This window comes from Leuciscus leuciscus, assembly GCF_965113295.1.
Source record: "Leuciscus leuciscus genome assembly, chromosome: 12".
NCBI lineage: Eukaryota > Metazoa > Chordata > Actinopteri > Cypriniformes > Leuciscidae > Leuciscus > Leuciscus leuciscus.
The window spans coordinates 15,647,935-15,664,248 of record NC_138736.1 but is presented as its reverse complement, the minus strand read 5'-3'; the positions used below and the strand labels follow the sequence as shown (position 1 = coordinate 15,664,248).

At 37.2% G+C, this 16,314-nt stretch overlaps 2 protein-coding genes across 3 annotated transcripts; one reads left to right on the top strand and one right to left on the bottom strand.

Moving 5' to 3' along the window:
• Positions 1-286: 286 nt before the first annotated feature.
• Positions 287-12,056, bottom strand: chtopa (chromatin target of PRMT1a). Of its 2 annotated transcripts, none has more exons than XM_082185368.1 (6): positions 11,778-12,056; positions 10,604-11,052; positions 9,188-9,338; positions 8,143-8,320; positions 1,099-1,233; positions 287-967 (listed from the first exon to the last, which is right to left on the bottom strand). In XM_082185368.1, the coding sequence occupies exons 3-6, from the start codon at positions 9,326-9,328 to the stop codon at positions 768-770; spliced, it is 654 nt and encodes a 217-aa protein (XP_082041494.1). In that variant the 5' UTR covers positions 9,329-9,338; positions 10,604-11,052; positions 11,778-12,056; the 3' UTR covers positions 287-767. The 2 variants fall into 2 exon arrangements, with proteins under 2 accessions (XP_082041494.1, XP_082041493.1); XM_082185367.1 differs by having other exon boundaries at positions 10,961-11,052.
• Positions 12,057-13,536: 1,480 nt separating this feature from the next.
• snapin (SNAP associated protein) lies at positions 13,537-15,990 on the top strand. The gene is made up of 4 exons (XM_082185251.1): positions 13,537-13,702; positions 13,996-14,042; positions 15,149-15,267; positions 15,360-15,990. The coding sequence occupies exons 1-4, from the start codon at positions 13,587-13,589 to the stop codon at positions 15,465-15,467; spliced, it is 390 nt and encodes a 129-aa protein (XP_082041377.1). The 5' UTR covers positions 13,537-13,586; the 3' UTR covers positions 15,468-15,990.
• Positions 15,991-16,314: the final 324 nt, after the last annotated feature.

Below are 16,314 nucleotides of genomic sequence, written 5' to 3'. Positions count from 1 at the left end.
AAAAGGTTCCATTATTTCAAAAAGTAGTGGGAAGTGGGGGGATCATTCTTAAACATAAAAAACACTGACTTGAATTTTAGAAAATGCCTAGAAAGGAAATGTTGATAATAGTTTGGGAAGTCACTGCAAGCACATAGGTCTCATTGGCAAAGTTTTATTTGAAACCAAAAAAAAAAAAAAAAAAAAAAAATAGGTTGTGGGTTACAATATACTTTTAAAACATCTTATGACATAAAAAAAAAAAAAAAAAGACTTAAAGCTTGCGTATACCAAGTAAAAGTTCTACTTTAAAACGTAATAAAAATACAATAATAAAAAGGTAACTGACATTTGTAGAACATTGCTGTAATTAACGTTCATCTATATAAACCATGTTTTACCACCGGATCATTTACACACTTCCTCGTACATTGGGTCATTTTCAGAATTTTGGCCAACAAATAGCAAGTACAATCTCTATTATTATTGTTCAATGGAAAACATTTTTTTTCCTTCACTTCACGGCCAAAACTTTTCAAAGAGGACCTGCGTTTAGAACCATAAATTGTTGTGAGGCTTTATGGATGGTACAGCATTCAGTTTAGGAAATGCGAGTAGCGACTCAGATGTTTGACCATAACTGGGATGGATACATAACTTTGTACAAACTTCAAGTTTAAATGTCTCATCAGGGAGTGTCCAAGAGCAACAGCTTTAATGGTTCTGTGTGTTGTCAGTCTATTATCTGCAGATCTTTGGGGAGCTGCTCTCTCTCAGCTCAGCTGTGGTTACTCCATGCTCTCGGGGTCGGCCTGGGCCATATATGCATCCAACTCGGCATCCAGGTGGCCCTTGGTCTTGGACATGTAAGCATCAAGCTGGTTGTCCAACTGCTCACGTGTGACGATGGCACGACCTGCTCCTCGGCCTCTGCCGCGTCCACGACCTCTTCCAGCAAACCCTCCGCGACCTCTCAGACCTCCGCGGCCTAAGAGAAAACCATTGAGAGACACTTAAGCATGCAAGAGAAATACAAACAACACTAACTGGCAAAAATGTGTATTTAACTTTTACATTTTAGACAATCTAGCAAGAATCTACTAATATTATACATCATACCTCTTCCTCCAACTGCTCCACGAGCTGCACCTCGGGCACCAAAAGCTCCTCGTCCTGTAGGTCCTCCCCGCTGACGCATGCCTCGACGGAGACCGATGCGTCCAGGACCACCCCTACCTCTCATCGGACCTGCACCTAAGAAATGAAAACAACTGTTTTACTAAAAGAAAATGAATGGTAAAAATACTTCCAGAATGCCTAAGGGAGTGCTTGCAGTTAGGTATAGCAAATTATTATTATAAGTTGAGAATACAAAGATCAATAATGTTTGGTTGGTGTTTTAATGCCATGCCAGCTTTCATGGCTATATTATTGGTAAGTAACAAAGTTAAAATACTATAAAAGAGCAATTAAAAAACTGATTTATGGTAAGGCTGCACAATTTATAATTTCAGCATCGACTTTGCGATGAAATAAGTTTTCTACAGAGCTGCTTTATAGCTGAACTCATGAAAATGGATGCGCATCATTTTATTGGATTTGTGCATTAGGTCTTAAAGTGTGAGCAGCCTAATACACCTTCTGCCACCTCTTTTCTTTTGTTGTTCTGTTAACATTAAAGGCAGGGTAGGTAGGATTTGTTTAAACTGTCTTTATATACCAATACATAATTAAAATGTAAGTACTCTGAAAAAGAGATGCTATCATTTCGAGATTAAAGGAGAACTTGGTAACTTTTTTAACTTAATAAAACTGTCTAGAAATCATTTGGATGGTTAAACAACCTGTTCTGGTGATATTGGTGACTTTCCCAGCTCCCCCCAGCGTTCCCAGGCGGAAAACCAACCTTGCAACTTGGGGACTACCGTCCCGGCAAGATAGAAATTGGAAGTCTCGTGAGAAGCGAGAACTAGAACGAGAACGAGCGCGAAACACGAATTGCTTTACGGCAATTCGACATAAACACACACGCATGTATGATGTATTACCAGATTACCCACCTCGGTAGACATAGCTCCACACGATACAGTTGGCTTGCTCCGATCAAAACAAACGCACATGAGAAGCGGTAGAGAGGGGGAGGAGGCCGCCGCAAGTGAGTTTTTACGACCTTGTTGTGAAATATACGCCCCCCCCACAGCTGTAGGGGGAGCTCGTGGGGAAAACATGCGACAACAAAAGGGAAAATCAGCGAAGAAGTGACTAGAGTTCGCTAGAGTTGCCGAGTTCTGCTTTAAAGTCTAAATGTTTCGAGATTAAAGTCTAAATGTTTCGAGATTAAAGTCTAAATGTTTCGAGATTAAAGTCGAAATGTTTCGAGATTAAAGTCGAAATGTTTCGAGATTAAAGTCGAAATGTTTCGAGATTAAAGTCGAAATCTTTCGAGATTAAAGTCGAAATCTTTCGAGAATAAAGTCTTCCGTAGAAGTTGTGTGTGTGCTTGCCGTTATTTCACATTGCCGCACAGGCATTCATGCGTATGCGTGTGCGTGTGTGTGTGTGTGTGTGTGTGTGAGAACTGGATCTATACAAAATAATAGCTTTTTACTTTTATCTGGGCTTTCAACAAAGGGATATTCTACAACATGACATTAGGCTATAGGACTTTATAAAATATACTGTCAGACTGGATCAAGATATCCAGCTTTATGAATGAATGAATGAATGAATGAATGCATGAATGAGGCATTTATATAGCGCTTTCATATGTCTACTGTAGGCCTACACTTAAAAGCGCTTTACAATCATTTCAGGGAATCTTTCCTCAACCACCAGTGGTTATTATATTTGAGGAAATCACGGGATCCAGCTAAATGATTGGATACAGAATGATGCACTTAAAATGTATCCAGAACGTACGGTGTCTATTATAGACGGTAGTTCGACTTCACAAGCGTGTGTGTATTTACACACACGCATGAATGCCTGTGCGGCAATTAGAAATAACGGCAAGCACACACACAACTTCTACGGAAGACTTTAATCTCGAAACATTTCGACTTTAATCTCGAAACATTTCGACTTTAATCTCGAAACATTTCGACTTTAATCTCGAAACATTTCGACTTTAATCTCGAAACATTTCGACTTTAATCTCGAAACATTTCGACTTTAATCTCGAAACATTTCGACTTTAATCTCGAAACATTTCGACTTTAATCTCGAAACATTTCGACTTTAATCTCGAAACATTTCGACTTTAATCTCGAAACATTTCGACTTTAATCTCGAAACATTTCGACTTTAATCTCGAAACATTTCGACTTTAATCTCGAAACATTTCGACTTTAATCTCGAAACATTTCGACTTTAATCTCGAAACATTTCGACTTTAATCTCGAAACATTTCGACTTTAATCTCGAAACATTTCGACTTTAATCTCGAAACATTTCGACTTTAATCTCGAAACATTTCGACTTTAATCTCGAAACATTTCGACTTTAATCTCGAAACATTTCGACTTTAATCTCGAAACATTTCGACTTTAATCTCGAAACATTTCGACTTTAATCTCGAAACATTTCGACTTTAATCTCGAAACATTTCGACTTTAATCTCGAAACATTTCGACTTTAATCTCGAAACATTTCGACTTTAATCTCGAAACATTTCGACTTTAATCTCGAAACATTTCGACTTTAATCTCGAAACATTTCGACTTTAATCTCGAAACATTTCGACTTTAATCTCGAAACATTTCGACTTTAATCTCGAAACATTTCGACTTTAATCTCGAAACATTTCGACTTTAATCTCGAAACATTTCGACTTTAATCTCGAAACATTTCGACTTTAATCTCGAAACATTTCGACTTTAATCTCGAAACATTTCGACTTTAATCTCGAAATGATAGCATTTTTTTTTTTTTTACATAATTTTTTTTTTTTTTTTTTGGATAATTTTTTTTTTTTACGTTGCGGTTCAGGGCTTCCGTACACGACTGTTGTAAACACAGCTAATTATTTCCATTCACTCCACCCCCTCCCTTCTGAGCTCCTTCCAAAGCCACGCCCCCAAAACACATGAACGCGCGACGCCAAACGCTCAGGCTCAGCTGGAAGACGCATTTATTTACCTGAGACGAGTGGAGAGGAAGGAGCGCAGTGCATGCAGTGACATCATGTCAGAATCACATGTAATAAAATACCTAACTTTATCACTATGAATATAAACAAATAAGATGGCTTTTAGTACTCCCTATCAAGCTAGCATATCGATACTGGTAAAGTTTAAAATATATTTTGTTTGATTCGGTAACGAGCTATATTTATAAGGCAAAGCTAAAAACAGGTTGCATTGATACACGTTTTTCCATTACCATCAGTTACACTGTGAAGGTGAATTTCGTGTAAGATTCATAACATATACAGTGTTTTGCATGTAAGAGTTTCCATGATGAAAATATTGTTGACTCTGATGAGGACTAACGTTACACTCCGGAGACAAGTACCGCATCGTCGGTTCGAGGACAGGTCCGGGGTCGAGGGCGAAGCAGAGGAGGTCGTTCAAGAGTGCGGGCAACCAGGGTCCGAGGAAGAAGTTTTTGCCTTGTTTGCCTTCGCTGACTGCATATGCAGGTGCTTTGAATTTTGAATGCTCTTTCTCTGCCATAATTTTACTCTTCGTAGGTTCCGCGCCTCTCTTGCACTCCTCAAATCAAACGGCTGCGCGCATATAGGCAGATCTTGTAGCAACAGTGGTGGTAGCCATGGTTGCGAGAGTGAGTGACAGTCGCCCAAACCAATCAATTGTTTCGTCCCGGATGGAAATAATGAGCTGTGTTTATTGCAGATTAAAAGGTCTACAGTCACTCGATTTTTATACTCTCTTTTTCAGAGCACTTACATTTTAATTATGTATTGGTATATAAAGACAGTTTAAACAAATTTGAAAAACGTTTTTTATAAAAATCCTACCTACCCTACCTTTAATGACAAAGACAAACACTTTTGTAGCTATAACAAATATCGATTATATTTCACTTATACACAGTGTAGACTATGCAGTAGGGGTGTAAAGATATTCAAACCTAACTGAAAAAGGTGTCTTGTGCTTTAAAGACGAATACAGCGTTGCAGCCCAACCACCATTAATCGCAATAAGCTCTGCGTTTTGCTACTTTTGATGAGAAACTGTGTCATTTCAAATTGTCCATTTTATCACGAAATACAAACAATAAATGCCGTTTTGACGCTCTTTAATGTGGCATCAGTTTAAGCAGTAGCGCGAGTGAACGCGATCATCTCTTCCTAATAAACATGAATCAACATCTGAAGGCATGTTGAAAGATGCAGTACAACTTACTGAAACGCATTATATCTTGTGTAATCGCTCAATCAGGATTTCAACGGCGGAATATCTCACGTAGCATTACATTTCCCTCAGGCAAGTCATTCAGAGTCCACAGCTTATTAATCAGCTAGAGAAATGAACTCTTTCGCTAAATGTACGCAATATATCAGCCGATATATTCATTATATTTTACTTAACCTGTTAGTGATGTCTTGATTAATGTATGTTTAAAATATCTGTCATGAGAATGACAGCCAGTGTGTAAATGATTATATTAACAAATTAATTTAGAAGTTAATGCAAAAACTCCCTTGGGCAGTTCACATGTTATTTGAGTATTGATTATATCTCAAAATAAATAGCAACTGAATTTAGGCTAATAGTTTGGGCTCTGTTGTGAAACTTTAATATTATAGTAATGTGCAAGTAAGGGCTCCGTATATAGTTCACACCATTAGCAGAGATCATTTTATCCTTAAATTACAACTGAATTAATTTAAAGACACCATTTGTTCAGTAAACCAGTGTCTAATAAAAAAAACAATTTAGGTTCTCTCATGGCTCCTCGAGGTGCCGCTCAACACATGAATGAGGGAAACGTGAACAAAAGTTAACTAGCCTAAGAAAAAAAGAGAGGTTTTTAACAGGATGGTGGACAGCAGTTTGGGCAAAATAATAGATGCCCAAACCACGTTTAAGTCCAAAGTCTGGACGCACTTCAGCTTTTATACCATTTAGGACACACACTGTAAATGTTGTAATGGTAAAGCTTTGACGCTCTACACAAAGTGCTTTGTGAAAATTTTTATTTTATTTCATTAATCATAACTAACATTCCTTTTTTCTTGCAGAATTAACCATTACATGCTTTTGAAACCTAAAATGTCCCCAAACACTTTGGCCTAAGTCAGTGTGTGTCTGAATAATTTCCGGATATAACAAAAGAGGATATGAAACTAGACATGTTTAAATATATAAACTCGTGACTTTTGAGTAACAAGGTGAATAATTAAGAAATCAGGGTTTGCTTTTACCTAGTAAAAGAAGGGTTTGCTGAATTATACATATGACGAACCAATCACATTGTAGAAAAATGATGTAATGAATCATGTCACTATTGCCATGCTCCTATTCTATAAAAACTGTTCTGCTCTTTTTGCTGGTGGGCTTCTCTGAAATTGGTCTCAGGTCCTCCGGCTGTGATTAAAGCATATTCGAAGGCATTGTCTGGAGTCTGTCTAGTTAATGCTGCACAGCAGGTTAAACACTACAGATCTTACTTCTATTCTCAAGTGATAGGGTTTAGTGGACGAGCACTAGACCTTATTCCCAAGTGACAGCGTTCAGAAAAGGTTGAGACGTTGGCCGACTCGAACAGGTATTGAAGTAAGCTTAGTTGAGTATAAATTCATAGGTGTCTGGGACACCCGGTTTAACTTAAATTTAGGCGCATAGGAGAAAATCTACCACAGCTTACACATACACACGGGAGCATTTGAAAGCAGGCAACTATCAGCGATAGACGCCTGCTTTCAAACGCTCCCGTGCATCTGTGCAAGCGCTCAGTTATGCTTGGTGTTTACAACATGTTTTTGGAGCATTGATCATTGTAGCCAATCACAGACATATATGTTGAGCGCATGAACACAATGGCCAATCAGAGGTGTTTAAGAATCCGCTCAACAGCGCTCAAAATGCCAGTGGGAAATGATGGTATCGTCACATTAAAATGTTTAAATACCCAAGTCGTTACCTTCGACAACACTATTCCCAGGTTTATTTTAAGGAAGCTGGTAAACACGGAGAAGTTTAAATAAGAGGTTGGTACATTTGAAATGTACTAGGTTTATAAAACAAGTTGATAAGCAGCTAAATGTGTCAATTTACACAGAAAAGAAAAGTTTACGCTTTTAAAAAGTATAAGCATCAAATGTTTAATTTACTTTAAGTTTTTCAGTCTAAAATAAATTTTACATTAAATAAAGTAACTTAATAATAATAAATTAATTTAATGAGAGAAAATCTGCTCGTAACCTATTCACAGGCATTTTGATTTCATAGTTAGATATCGTGATGCATCATTATAGGATTATCTAGCAATATATTGAATATCGCAGAATTGCTGTGTTGTGATATTATTGGTATTGTGAGCCTTTTATCAAGTATATTGTATCGTGAGGTACCCTGTGATTCACACCCCTACTATTGGTAACATAGATTAACTTCTCTCAATACCTAAAAAAGAATTTAACGGAGGCACTGAGTCAACTGGATAAAATGAGCAGATACTCTATAAACTTCATTATAGCTAAAAAAAAAAAAAAAAGCTCTTTTAATCATCTACACTCCTTAGGGGAACAGTAGAGCAGGCTCAGCTGTCTCCTCCTGTTACCACCTAGAGACTGCACAACAGGTGCAGGAACTACAAATCTAGTAGCACACCAGGGGTCTCCTAACAGCCATTAAATGACAGTTTAGCCCAATCAGCATGACGCAAGGTTTAGAGAGAGGGTGGCTAAACATGTGAAAAACATTACCACTGTAAAACATCATCTCAGCTGTACTGCAATGATTGACAGTTCCAAATGAAGAACAGATTTCTTTTGGCATGTTAAGAAGCTCACACTGCACTTACGGAAAAGAAAGCTTTATTCTGAAAACACATGCATGCACTCTTCCTCAGATTTAGAAGTATAGCGAGCCCGAATAAATGTATAAATAGGATGTGTGGCTTTTTGGACAGCGTCTGATAAGCACACTGGAAAACGGGAAATAAAAGCAGTAGTGTCATGTAAAGACTGTTTGTCACCTCTAAGAGAGATCGCTCCTCTCATGGAACCGCCTCTCACTCTTCCTCGCAGTCCTCGTCCAGCTCCACGCAATCCTCCAGGAAAACCTCGTCCTCTGCCACCGCCCGGCATTAATGAGCCGATGGGCCGACCCAGTCTGGCCTGGATGTTGCTCTTCCCAAGTCGCTGCTTCAGGCTCTACAGGTGATATAATGGATTGTTCCTTTATTAAATAAAGGTCTTGAACTTGTACATTTATTAACATTTAAAGGCAAAATGAAATGGCTTTCGTAATCTATCTATAATGTATTACAGAATACAGAAAGAGGGCAAAAAAAAAAAAAAAAGAGGGTTTTATACTAGAATGACTGAACACAATACAAGCCTACAATTAAACTTGCTTTCCTTTGAATACTAGTCATTTGTGCAGAACAAGATGAAGAATATTTCTTAAGTGTATTACAAAAGTAAAAAAAACTCCATTTTGATTACTTTCATGATGACTTTAATCGTACACTACCGTTTACCGCTGGTAATTTTTTCTCACTTTTGTCTTTTTGCTCACAAAGACAAATTTTGATAAAAAAATTATATTACAATTTTAAATCTTTTTTATTTGAAAATTTTCAAATGCAATTTATTCTTGTAATGGTAAAGCTAAATTATTAGCATCATTACTCCAGTCTTCAGCATCACTAATTTGCTGCTCAAGAAACATTTCTTATTATTAATGTTGATGTTTTTGTGGAAACTGTGATCATTTTCAGAATTCTTTGACGAATAGAAAGTATAAAGAACTTCCTATTTGGATGATAAATGTCTTTACGGTCACTTTTGATTAATTTAATGCATCCTTGCAGAATAAACCTAAATATTAATTTGAAAAAAATCTTACTGACCTTTTAACAGTAGTGTTGTACATGTTAACTACATTTCGTTTCCAAATACTGCAACAAGATGTTTAACTATATAACCTGAATGTGCCATAAGTCATCAGTCGATTTGCGACTCCAACTATATAACCTGAATGTGCCATAAGTCATCTTTGTGCATTTCATCTCGTACCTGTTTGTGTTGCAGGGCAGCCTGCACAGAGGGCCTGTTCTCCATCTGCTGAGCGAGCCGGCGGTTGCGCGCACTGGCCATGTGCTGCTGCTGCATGGTCGCCCGGATGCTACTCGCTGTCGGCTGCTTGTTCTTCAGCATGTTTGTGAAGCTTGTGGAACACAACAGAAGGAGGAGACAGAGAGAGAGAAAGAGGAGGGAAAGGGGGATACGAGGAAAGGAGGGTTCCAAATCAAATCATTTCACACAGCATGGACGCAGCTACAGCGGCTCGTGTAGCAATATAGTGAATGCCCTTTTTAGACCACACGCGCTTTTATTTACTCTCTCTCTCGGTTACATGTGGAGACACCCCAACAAATCAGTAGTCTGGTTTAAACTGAACGCTTATAGTATGGTTTTGAGAATATAGGGATGGCAGAAGAGAAGACAGAGGCTACATCGATATTAATACAGATACTTTTGAAAACAGCTTTATCCTCAACGTTTTGGCCTTCCTTCCACACCGATACAGAATTTTTGTCCTGTAAAAATGGAGATTTTTGAAAACCCTCTCACAAATGGATACATTTGAAAATACTGTTTTTTGCCACATTGTAGCGCGTGCTATAAAAACCGTGGTATTCAAAGACTCATGTGACCCATATTGTACCCGTGGATATCTATGATTATACCGGCAATGTTGTGCCTTCTATTAATTTTCAGTGTTGTTAAAAATAAATGTTACTTTGTACAATCTTCATACTACATTCATGTTAAGATGAAAGAAAATGGCTGTCCTGTGGCAAAACATGAGGGCAATAGCGTTTTAGACTATACACGGAACAGCGATTTTGAGTGCGACCAGAAAACACCAGTGGGGAGATATCATAATGTACCAGAAGCGTGTCAGAACTATATATCTGGTCTCTGTGCATCATCTGTGAGCTCATATTGTATTTTATGCTTCTGCATTAAGATAATTGCAGTGTGGACAAGAAACTTTTGGAAACACTAGTTTTGAAATGAAAACGCCATTTTCAAATGTATCTGGATTAAAGTAGATGCAGCCGGAGACAGAAAAGAGGCAGGTAGATTTCTTTCAGAGTGATTGCCACTTACAGGCCACCATCAACCTACTGTGATGTCATCAGTCCGAGACACCACACGGTGAGTTGGCCCAGGGCTAGAGGGGTGTCTGGCAACCCAGCCACTTACAACCAAGACCGTGACCTGGTACATTGCTCTGCAAGATGCTTCTTCTGAGAAGAAGGGAAGGGGGTTGGGGGACAGGTCACGTCTTAAGTATGGACTGGGCACCTTTAATCCGAAGACAGAGAGAAATTGAGAAATGCAAAGGAGCAGAAAAAGGTCATCTAAGAGAGAGAGAGTGTGTTTTGTGTGAGAGAGGGCAAGAAATATGGATGGCACACATACCATCCTGCACTATCAACTCATTCCCATGGTCGAGGATGCTCTTCTGCAGAGAACTCAAGTGCAGTCGGCTTACCTCACCACCATTACCCTCTCACCTCCAGGTGTGCGCTGCTTACACAAGAGACGCCTCGCCAAACATGGCACATTATTAGATCTTATACATCGACTCAAGTAACCGACGTCTTGTTGGGTAAGCGGAGCACACCGTGCGGGCAGTCTAGCGTCCATGTCAGATCTGATGTCTCCCCCTCAATGACCTCCATAGTACACGTGTCTTGAGGCTTCACGCCTTAGTTATCTCTGTATGCTTTTCCCCCCGGCCTTGAGATAATGCTGTCAGGATGCGTAGCGCCTCACCGCTCATTCAGGGACACCTTGGTGGTGCTTTTCAGCACGACTTTTTGAGAAGAAGGGGCACTCATGTTTCTTCAGACTTGCAGGGATCTCTCCTGTAGAGGAAACACAACAGAATAAAGACGTAAGATATCTTTACTGCATGAAAGTGAAAGTTTCAGGACGTCAATGGGGAGACCTGACTTCATATACAAATTGGCTGCATTTTAAAACCTAGCAATTTGACTTTCAGATGCCACAAACTCCCAAATGTGATCATCCTCTTGTGAGGGACCCCCATCCTAGAATTTAAATGCCATCTATATGGGCTCTTGCATAAAGAACGAATTTATACCGTGAACATTTATATTATAAATGGGTCTAAAATATTCATTGGAAAATATTTAGTTTCTATTAAGCCATTATCTATTTTTTATTAACACGTATTTGTTGCTCGTTTTAAAACAATCCCCGGAACCGCGTAGTCTGAAACCCCCGACCTCGGCATAGTTTTTGCATAGTATTTGCTGTTTGTAACATGCTGGAAGGCTGCCAGTATAAATGATTACCAAATATGTTGTGTGTAGCAGAACCATTGGTTTGAAAACACTTTTTAATTCATACCAGGCGTCAACATAATGAAAACAACAACGAGTTTTACCGGTTTAATGTAAACCAATGTAACGTTAGCTGCTACTTGCATAACTGACTATTCACCACCCTAGTAATATCACCGTAACTCACACAAAACTTATTCGTATATTAACCAATTCAATAACACATTCATTCATGTTTAAGGCATATTAAATATGTTTAAATGTTTAAGATTTATTAACGTTACCTTTTCTCTGGACGACTCGTGCAGTTGAGTCAGGGCAGATCTGTGTTAGCTGTGAGGCTAGCGCGTCGCTGAAGCAGCAGACTGACTCGACAAAATCCCTACTCAAAACTTCTCAATTTGACGGCCGGAAATTGTATAACTATCGCCCCTCTTCTAAATATATTAAAGAACTAAAAACAAAGCTATATCCCACAGAATAGGTTATTTAACACCAGTCTACTTTAATCTGCAACTCTATCTGCCTACCCTCCCCTCATTCATCACAAAATGGTGCTAACAACTGCGCGAGTTCGGAAAATGGAGCACTACTTGCTACGTCATATATCGCGAGATTTAAGTGTGAAAGGTTGTGTCCCAAATAGCATACTTCCATACTAGTTATAGGGTTTGTGCATGAACTTTGTGCATCAAGATTTTTAGCTTAAATCTTATTTTAGGTTAAATTTATATAATGACAATTTTTAAATAAAGTTGAAGTTTCAACCATTTTAAACCACAGAAAAACTAAAATGTACTTTTCATCAACAATTTAAGAATTAAAAATTACAGATATCAGTCAGTCAGTCAGTCAGTCAGTCAGTCAGTTTTATTTATCCCCTATAGGGAAAGTATAGTTTGCAGTATACTCCCACAGACATCACAATCATATATGGCATATACAAATTAACAATCAATAATTAAAACAATTAAATCTAATTTGCCCTGACCAGACCAGCTGACCATCAATCAAGACTAGGAGAAGAATTTAAAAATCTAATTGCTTGGGGTATAAAAGTGAATACAGATTACAAAAAAGTAAATACAGTAACCATATAGTAGGGAAGTATGCAATTTCTAATGCAGTCATGTGTTCATTTGTGAAGATTATCACAATGAACACAATAAAAATCATAAACTTTTGCTCAATACAAATAAAATAAATGCAGATATTGCATTTATATAGGCCTATAATCTTTTATATATATATATATATATATATATATATATATATATATATATATATATATATATATATATATATATATATATATATATATATATATAAAATGCAAGATAGTCTATCACACTCTAGGAAGATAGGACCCCGCCAAATATGATCATCTTTGTGCGAGGGACTCCCATTTAAAAAAACAAAAAAAACCAAAGGCAGTCACTGCATATATTGTATCATTTATACTGTGATATAAAATATTATGTTGAAAATATTTAGTTTCTATGACATTTTTTTCATTCGTACTGTACATTTTTATGTATTATTCATTTAAATCGAACTTTATTATTTTAATCCTTATTATTATCTATTATTATTATTATTTTCACCATTTTCCAGTAGGAAACTGGCCCCCGTGCTCCCTTGCGGATCCTAGTTCGAAAACCCCTGCACTGACTGACTGTATCGATATCATTGATTAGCAAGTGTATACAGTGAGTACTAGCCTATACAGTGTATACATTTCATTCATTGCTTGAAATTTCAAGTCAGTTACCATTATTTCTACAGTCTAAACCACATTATATAATGTATACTGCGTCGTATGTACAGCAGTACGCTAGTATTGTATTTGAACCATAGTCGATGAATTGCAGACTGCAGTTTAAGTCACTTCAGTGTTGGTTTCAAGAGAGAGACAGGAAGGTGACCGCTGATTTGAACACAGCCATATGTGTGACGCAGAATTTACGGAAACTTGGGGATTCGCTGATTTACAAATCATCACACAGCTCATGGACGGTCGGTGTTTTTATATATATGTCATAATATGTGTTAAAGGCGCAGTGACTGTTGTATCAAATTAAAGCGCAGTAAAGATGGCAGCGTTAGCAGTTGTGGAGACCCCATCAGGGAAAGATGCGCTCGCGGAGGGAATGCTGGACCTCTTGAGACCCGCGGTACAGCAGCTCGACTTACATGTGCACTCAGTCAGGTAGTGTATTTTGGGAAACCAAAACCCTTTTAAACCCTAGAAATGTTTAATTTACAATAAGCAGGTCTGTTTGCTAGCGTGCTAATCACTGTCAACATGACAGGTCTTGTGACTCAGAGTTGCTGTGACCATAATACATGTAAAACAATGACAGCTCATTTATTCGTTTGTTACTGTAAGCAGTTTCGCACGATTTATGCTTTTAAGATATGCTTCATAATCATTTATTTTAAAGCGTGCATAAATATGGACAGCTATATCGTTTACTATATACTGCAAATTTATCTTCACAGAGAAAGCCAAGTGGAACTTAGGGAACACATTGATAATTTGGCATCTGGTAAGTGATTTGATTATGCATTTGCAGTTTTTCTCGGTCGCTTTGATTTAATTCTCAAATTACATTTTTTTATTTTCAAAAATTTAAATAATAAATTCAGATCTCTGAACAATTAGTAAATGTTAGTTGACACCAGATTTGAATTTCTTATCCATTTAAGAAAATTGCATGTGTTTTGGCAAAATAGTAAGTACAATTGTATACAATTTGCACAATAACTAAATATACACATGGAGTTGATTCTCTGTGAAATTGTCATAATCTGCACAACTTCTAAACCTTCAACTTCATTTATTGTGTGAGCCGTCAAATGCAAAATGATCCATTCAGTTATCAAAAATGGGTCAATCATACATGTATATTCTGTAAATATTTATAACATTGCATGATTGTGATGTCTGCTTAATTGACAAATGACCTGCTTTAGTAATGAAATGGTAATCACAATCTTGCCAATTAAGGTTTGAAGCATAGGTAGAGCTTGCCTGGATCATGTCATTTTGTGGCTTTTTTTTTCTTTTTATTTTTTTATATATAGTATGTTACATCTAGGAAATGTGTAGAAATGTACTTGCAATTGTGAATTTTCTGTTTACATGTGACACATTGCTCCACAAATAAATACTGTTAATGTACACATACAAATGTGCATATTCTTTTTTTAGTGTACTACAATATTGACTTTTACCATTAAACTTTTACATAGGCCTACTGTTGAAATCTGTTGAAAAGATCAATGTGATACAGAATAGCATGTGGTCATTGTCAACAAAAGATGAAATTTCCATGGTGAAAAAACATCCAAACATTTTGACCAGTATGGCTCACATGATGATACATAAAGGTTCGTTTTGGTGGCATGAATGAAATATTTTGGGTGAGTTACTACATTTTGCAGACATGCGATAGTATTGTGATGTCCCATAAAACAGTTGTGACAATTTCACTTACATTTTAGAGAATGGTATGACTGTTTAAAAAAATTAGTCAATGCAACGTGTTATGATTATGACTGACTCTTTTGTCATAATGTAAGAATGAGTTCTGCAGAATTCATGAATATTGTATCATCTCATGAATGCTATGTGTGCACATTTCTTCTGCAGAGTTGTGTAGGATCAATGAACACCAGAAGGTGGCACTAGACTTAGACCCATATGTTAAAAAACTTCTTAATGCCAGGAGAAGAGTGGTGCTTGTCAATAACATACTCCAGAATGCACAGGTAAAAGACACAGAGACGTTGAATATAAAACATCAGTCATGCACATTATTGTACTGCGTTTTCTAATTCATCTTCTCAAATGTTTGTTTCAGGAACGTTTGCGGAGGTTGAACCATAATGTTGCTAAGGAGACAGCACGGAGGAAGACCATGCTTGAGGCATCAGGAGCATTTACCCCACGCTCTCCCAGCAAGCCATGATGTCCTGTTGCTCACATTTTGAGAATGCACCATTACACTGTGCTCAATGCCAAGGACCAACGCTGTAGATTCACAGAATCTTCCTCACATTGTTAAAGGGCACTGGGCTATGCAAGCACTGCTACAGCAGAATTAATGTCAGTTCATTTAAGAGTAGTCGGGGAGACAGCAGTGTATATATGCACTAATTTCTTTGTTCAACATGACTTTTTGAATAAAAAGATTTGTCCATATGAATGTAACTGATGCTGAAAAATGCTCTTATTGCAATGCTCTGGATTTCCTAATTATTTGCAAATTTATAAAATTATTTATCATTAATGTCAGAGATAGTATCCAGTTTAATGTACCAGATAAGGAAATCTCCTCCTCCCAGTCTTTATCTAATGAGTGGAAGCAGACTATAGTTTAAATTTTTTTTCTCACATGTGGAACGCAGTATAGTGAATTATTTTCTTCTTTTTTGGTTTTATATGCAAGCTTGTTTCTGTCACATAATAATAATAAAAAAATACAAAATGTTTTTGGGACTTGTTATCTTACAGTTCTATTTTTCCCTAGTTTATACCTTACAATTCTGACTTTATAACTCGCAATTGTGAGTTTGTCACAATTCTGAGAAAAAAAGTCATAATTTTGAGATGTAACCTTGCAATTGAGAGATAAAAAAAAGTCAGACTTGTGAGATGAAGTCACAATTTGGGTGAACTATCCCTTTAAAAAACAGAAAACAATTTAAACATTTAAAAAATAGACTTTGCTTATAGAGCCTTCAGTGGACTAAATACTATTCATTGATGTTGATTTTACTATTAATTTAATTCTAATAATAATACATTGGAGTGTC

Coding starts and splice junctions, on each gene's coding strand:
- chtopa (XM_082185367.1), bottom strand. CDS start 11,025: ATGAGTGCCCCTTCTTCTCAAAAAGTCGTGCTGAAAAGCACCACCAAG. Junction 1,234..8,142: donor AGGAGCGATCTCTCTTAGAG/GTGACAAACAGT, acceptor TTCATTTCTTAG/GTGCAGGTCCGATGAGAGGT. Junction 968..1,098: donor TGGAGCAGTTGGAGGAAGAG/GTATGATGTATA, acceptor GTTTTCTCTTAG/GCCGCGGAGGTCTGAGAGGT.
- snapin (XM_082185251.1), top strand. CDS start 13,587: ATGGCAGCGTTAGCAGTTGTGGAGACCCCATCAGGGAAAGATGCGCTC. Junction 13,703..13,995: donor TTACATGTGCACTCAGTCAG/GTAGTGTATTTT, acceptor TTATCTTCACAG/AGAAAGCCAAGTGGAACTTA. Junction 14,043..15,148: donor CATTGATAATTTGGCATCTG/GTAAGTGATTTG, acceptor TTTCTTCTGCAG/AGTTGTGTAGGATCAATGAA.